Source organism: Lathyrus oleraceus, chromosome 4 (genome assembly GCF_024323335.1).
Source record: "Lathyrus oleraceus cultivar Zhongwan6 chromosome 4, CAAS_Psat_ZW6_1.0, whole genome shotgun sequence".
NCBI classification, from domain to species: domain Eukaryota; kingdom Viridiplantae; phylum Streptophyta; class Magnoliopsida; order Fabales; family Fabaceae; genus Lathyrus; species Lathyrus oleraceus.
The window spans coordinates 371,254,665-371,261,491 of NC_066582.1; the positions used below are offsets into that span (position 1 = coordinate 371,254,665).

At 37.7% G+C, this 6,827-nt stretch overlaps 1 protein-coding gene across 1 annotated transcript; it reads right to left on the bottom strand.

Annotated features, from left to right (window-relative positions):
* Positions 1–4,399: 4,399 nt before the first annotated feature.
* Positions 4,400–5,632, bottom strand: LOC127135551 (U11/U12 small nuclear ribonucleoprotein 31 kDa protein). The gene has a single exon (XM_051062215.1). It carries the CDS (start codon positions 5,492–5,494, stop codon positions 4,661–4,663), a length of 834 nt encoding a protein of 277 aa, XP_050918172.1. The 5' UTR covers positions 5,495–5,632; the 3' UTR covers positions 4,400–4,660.
* Between the last annotated feature and the right edge of the window lie 1,195 nt (positions 5,633–6,827).

Consider the following 6,827-nt stretch of genomic DNA (forward strand, 5'->3'; position numbering starts at 1 on the left):
GACAAAGGAATGACAAACTTCAGAAAGCATGTGAGAGATAGCATGTGAGGAATCTCTTCTAGGCGCATGTGAAGAATCAACATGTAAGGGAAGATGCCATTCCTCTTGGCGCCTACATGTGATTCTTCACATGCAAGGAAGAGGCTCCCTTCCTCTTGGCGCCTTAGTGTAGGGCAATGGGAAGGGGCGCCCTTCCTCTTTTTTGTGCGCGCCCCAGTTACTTTATGGCGCCTAGGGAATGGGCGCCTAGGTGGGAATCTCAGGGCTCAGGCGCATGTGTGTTCTTGTCACTCTTTTCTCTGCATGGTTGATTCTTTCTACTACATGCATGGTCAAGTTTGTACAAACAATGACCAAGTTATCAATGCAACGACCAAGTTAGCAATGAAACATTATTTATGTTGTGTGGATGAACAACTTAGCAATGCATTCAATTCCCTTAAAGATATCTACATATTTAATATTTCAACAAAATGTCTTCCACACAACATTACATGATCAGTGCCCATGTCGAAGGTGAAATATTTGATCATCAGTTGTTCGGTTTTTGTTTTCGAAACACAGAGGTAACTCGGTTTACAATAAATCGACGATCAAATTTTTCACATCTGAAACAAAGAATAGAAAAGAAATTGCAATGCAGTAATGTGGGCCAAATCATCTATAAAAATCCGGTTTGGTTTGTAGAAAACCAGGTTAAATTTTATCAGAAGAAGATTCGAGATGATGATGATATTCAGCATATGTTTGTCAGTCACGAACAATCTGGTTACAACGATATAGAGTTGTATATATTACCACATCAACAACAGGTGTCTCTGTACATTGATCAGTCACAAGTGTTTTGTGAGACTGATGACGAACAAGCTGAGGTGAATGTTCTAGATGACAAAGAAGAAGAATCTGAGATCATGGTTGATTCGATGGTGAACGCTGAAGAGGAAGAGGAGCCAATACCAACAGATGTACAAGATGACAAGGTTAAATTTGGGTTCAGATGAACCTTTAGCAGATGTATGGTACAATCCTTACGTGCAGATGCAAGGATCTTTGAAACAAGGAGACACATTTCGCACAAAAGAGGAATGTGTAAGAGCCATTAAGAAATTCCACATGCAACTATCAGCTGATTTCAGAGTTGACAGAACTGACGCATCGAGGTATAAAGTTTATTGTCCGAATGAGCACTGCCTTTTTATGTTGTCAGCTTCGTACCGGAAGAGGAGCGAGTCTTGGGAGATTGGATCAATGGGTCCAGATCACACATGCATGCTGACAAACCCAATCCAGGATCATCGTAAATTAAGCTCTCAGCTAATATGTGATGAAATATTATCTGTTATTAGCGACAATCCATCATTAAAGGTGAGTACAATAATCTCGCATATTAGGGCAGAGTACGAGTACACTCCATCATATAGGAAGGCATGGATAGCTAGGACAAAATCTATTGAAAAAGTGTTTGGCAATTGGGAGGAGTCTTACAAACAACTTCCAAAATACTTGTTGGCTCTAAAACAATATGCTCCCGGAACAATTGTCAAGCTGGAAACAAATTGTCCGCCTATACACCAGATGGTACGTGTGCTGTTGGAAATAAAATATTTCACCGTCTATTCTGGGTGTATCAACCAGGTATCATAGGTTTTTCTTTCTGTAAACCAATTATACAAACTGATGGTACATGGTTGTACGGAAAATACAAAGGAACGTTACTGATGGTAGTGGCACAAGATGGGAACATCAATATTTTTTCAATCGTCTTTGCCCTAGTTGAAGGGGAGACTGCTGAGGGATGAAGTTTTTTCCTAAGAAATCTCTGATTGCACGTTGCACCTCAGCCTAACTTATGTTTGATCTCCGACAGACACCCTTCAATCATCAGTGCATATAATAACATTGACAACGGCTGGCAAAATCCTCCTTCGACGCATGTGTTATGTAATAGACATATTGCTCAGAATTTCATGCGGGAAATCAAAGATAAGACGTTGCGGAAGAAGGTTGTCAATGCAGGTTACGCATTATCAGAACCTTCTTTCAAACACTACCGCAAGGAAATAAGATTGTCAAACGAAGATGCGGTACGGTGGATCCATGGTATTCCTTTGGAGAAGTGGACTAGGGCATACGACAACGGTCAACGTTGGGGCCACATGACAACAAATCTTGTGGAATCAATGAACTCTGTCTTCAAAGGCATCCGTAACCTACCAATAATCGCTTTGGTGCATGCTACATATTTCAGGCTAAGGGCGTTGTTTGAAACCAGACGCTTAAAATGGAGTTCAGTGTTGCAATCTGGACAGTTGTTCAGTGATGCTTCGATGAAATTCATCAGACATGAAGCTGCCAAAGCAAACACACATGTGGTTACGGTCTTTGACCGAAGTAAAGGTTGGTTTAGTGTTGTCGAGTCCATGGATCACAATGAGGGCATGCCGATGGGACAGTACAGAGTCGAACTAGATAGAGGTTAGTGCGACTGCAGAAAGTTCCAAGCCTTTCGTACCCCCGCTCCCATGTCCTTGCGGCATGCTCAAAGGTTCGAAGGGATCCATCATACTTGTTATCTGAAGTTTACAAAATCGTCAGTCTTTCAAATGTTTATAAAATTAGTTTTTTCGTAGTGGCAAAAGAGGATTATTGGCCAGAATATCAAGGGGACATCGTCTGGCACAACGAAGTTATGCGAAGGAAGAAAAAGGGTCGCCCAAACAGCATCCGAATTCGAACCGAAATGGATACGGCGAACAAAATGGTTAGACTATGTAGTTCATGCCGTCAACTAGGTGTCACAATCGTAATAACATGTCCTAGTGTTAGAATGAGCCACAACCAGATAAATTTACATGTACCTCTATTGCAATATATGAAAAATTAAATTTATTTCATATTAGAGGTCTGTCACGAAAGTACCATTGCATAAACAGTAACACATATAATTATAACAAATACAGGAACTATGCAATTACAACCAGCAAAACAATTTTGAACATGTAATGCATCATCCTAGTATTGGCACCTCCTCATGAGGAGCGCAATGCATGCGCCAATGCTAGTGGCGCCTCCTCGTGAGGAGCGCAATGCATGCGCCAATGCTATTGACGCCTCCTCTTTATGCATTGGGGGTGCCCCAGTTCATCTGACGCATCCTCTACCAAACCTGGTTATTTTGATAATTTTTTTAAATAATTAGTTATTTTGGAAAAAAAATAAAAATAATTATTATTTTGAAAAAAAATTCCAAACTTTTACCTACTTCCTCTTCAAGAACACCCATATTAATCCTATTTGAATCTGCTCAAACTTCAACAAAATTCAAGAAACCGATATCCCGAATTTCACAAAACTCCCAATATCTTTATATCTGAGTACAATTATCGTACTATGTAATCAAGCTTCATGTTAATCCTATTCATAGAGGATATGAACTCTACTATTTTCATTAACTTGTGCCATAAGACAATGATTCAATTAGTAAAAAATATGAGCATACAAAAGTATATAGACAATCATGAATATGGTATCTATCGGTTATATATAACTGTCAACTGAATATGGTTTCAGAGTTATAGATATATCCAAAACCAACAATGCTTAAAACCAACAGTACAACAGTAACAATTGACCCCAAACTCCATATAATATAACTATACTTAATCCGATTCAAAGCCATAATTCAGAAAGAAAGGAAATAGCATAACAATAACCAATTTCTTTTTCTACATATCATTACAATGACATTCAAGATTAGCCCATGGTTCAAAAAGTTACAGAATAATTAAACCTATAATTTAAAGCCTAGTGTCGAGGGTGAGGCACAAATTGGTATTATTCTCCAGCTCAGCCAAGTGATTATGCATGAAAAGGATACCACATTTTCTCTGGGAGAAGCAATTTAAGCATTCTAAGAGAAACTTGAGAAATACTCATCAATCTGCATAAAAATGCTCAGTAGACATCAAAGAGTAAAGGTAATCAGAAGAACTGTTACCCATGGTTTTAAACTGCTTTCCACAAGAACGGCGACAGTAATTGTGACTACAAGTCTACAACCTATGCTTTTCAAGATCTCAACAACCACATCAAATCCAGCTATATCTGACTACAATATTCTACATATCAAATATCATAACATAACCACCACAACTGTAATTAAAAACCTTACTTATATGATAACAAGATGTGCATAAAGTAAACCAGGGTGTTACAATTTGATTACATTACATGTTTTAACTGAACCAAAATAAAAAACATAACGAACAGGCTTTTCCTTTCTGTTTTACAGGTAAACCGAATGCTAAATTAAGCCGATAAATAAGAGACTCGTCTGTCATCATTCATTAACTATGAAAATATGGAATACACAAAAATGCTCATCACCAATTCACCACCACTATCACTAATTACTACCACAATAACTAATAACTAACATGTGCTTGTGATCAAAACCATAAACACATCCAACCAAGCCAACAACATATAAACAATTTCATCAATTACACCATATCTTGATAAAAACAAAAAATTGCCATTTAGATCTATGAAACACTGGCACATATATAGACACGACACACAGGACTAGTTGAATAATGCGGTAATGCGGAATACCAAACACACACCTTCAATCTGAAGTGTCAATGCTACATAGTCATGATCAATCATCATCATCATGATCACTCTCATCACTGAAATACCCAGCTTTCTTCCCTTTCTTCTTCGTCTTGTTGTTGTCCAAACCCTCATCATCATTTCTGTTTCTCCCCAGCAACCTTTCACCCGCTTCATCATCCACAACAGAAGCCCAATTATCGTCAAACTGCTCCGCAGCAATCTGACCACCCTCCTCCTCCTCCTCATCACCTTCCTCCTCCCCATCCCTATCCCTCAGCCCACTAAATCCCCGTCGCGGCTTCTTAGGCTGAGGCCGCGGCCTCGGCCCCAACTGATTCTTAGGACACTCATACGACAAATGACCATGCCCCCCACACTCATAACACAAAGCAGTCTCAGTATTGTACACGCGCTTCCGAATAAACTCCGGAGCACGTCCATTATCAGCAGCAATAGAAGCAGTTAGAGTCCTTCCATTGAGAATCTTCTTATTCATCTCCGCCACGGCGCGTTGGGCGTCATTACGAGAAACGAATTGGACAAACGCGACACCGCGGCTTAGGCGCGTGTGACGGTCTTTGAGAACGGTTACACGCGCGATGCGGCCGAAAGTAGAGAAGAGCGTATGGAGATCGGAGTTTGTTAGGGAGTAATCTAGATTAGAAACGTATAGCGTCGATTTTGATGGTGCTAAGGGTTCACCTGTTCCTCCTATTGATGATCCTTTGTTGTTCGGTTTTGATTGGGGTTGATTACTGGATGTGGTGCCGGTGGTGGTGTTGGGGGTTGAGGACGAAGCGCAGTAGCGGTAGTAGAAAACGTCGTCGTCTTCATCGCTGTCGCTGTGTTTTCGTTTGTGTTTCTTCTTGCTTGACATTTTTTTCGGTTCAGGTTTTTTGTTTCCGGCAACGGCGTTCGGTTTCCGGCGACGGAATTAGTTCTCCGATGCTTCTTTAATCTATAGAGGAAATCTGAGAGTGGAGAGATTCTATAATGCGTTTGAGAAACCCTAGAGAAGTGAAGCGAAACTCCAAGCGGATCTGGACATGGATCCGGATATTTTGGATTGGTTTTATATATGGTTTTATCCATTCTTATTTTTTTATAAGCAGTACTATCCATATGTAAATGGACAACTTGCTCACCGCCAGAGTACTTGTAAAGATAGCATAAAACTAAAAATTATTATGTTTTAATATTTTTTTATTTAATTGGTCAGCCACCCATCTGCATATATAAATTTTAATAATTTTTTGTTAGTATGATGCTAGATTTTTTAAGACAAAAATTTCTAGTTCGTTAGATATACAATTTTATTATATTATTTTAGATTATATTTTAATATCTTAAGATAAATAGAGTTATTGAAATTTAGCAAAAATAGAATAGAGTGAAATAGAAATTTTATTACTTTATTATTTGAATAATTAGCGATAAAAACAAAGTAAGTTTTTGATTCTGCTCATATAAAAGAGAAACAATACTGATGGAAAGTGATGAAAATTTTCATTCTGCTCATATTAAAGGGAACAATACTCGTAGAAAGTGATCAATACTAGTAGAAAGTGATGTAATTTTTTATTCCTCATATCTAAGGGAAACAATGCTAATGAAAAGTGATGAAATGAAATAAAATAGAATAATAAAATTTTATTATACTGGATCTGATTTTAATTAACTCAAACAATGTAATCTTATTCTATTTCATCTCATATCACTTCATATCATCTCATTGCATCAATTTAAGCAAAACCTTAGTCTAATAACTTCAGTTTCACAACATTTAAAAACTCTTATGTAGAATTTGTCCAGAATTGAAGAGGACTCATCTCTTACTAGAAACTCAACAATTAATTTGTTTTCAAAAGTAATGCTTTATTTATACGCTTAGATTATGTTTGGACATCTTAAAATGAAGATATAAGAATAAAAATGAACATAGTGAATCAACAAAATTAGAAGTACATACGATTAAAATGCATCAAAATCGATGACATCTTTTTAAATTTATTGAACTTTTCGCATTAGACTTTTTTCTATTGTATTATTTTTCAACATCATTTAATTTCTAGAACTCATGCATCCTATCCAAAAAAGCAAAGTTCTCACTCAGATGTTTCTTCCTTAAGACGTTCTCTCCATTCTACGAATGTTGGTGGTAGAGGACACCCTCGTTTCAAATAAGCTTGTATAAAATGCATCTTAGTAGC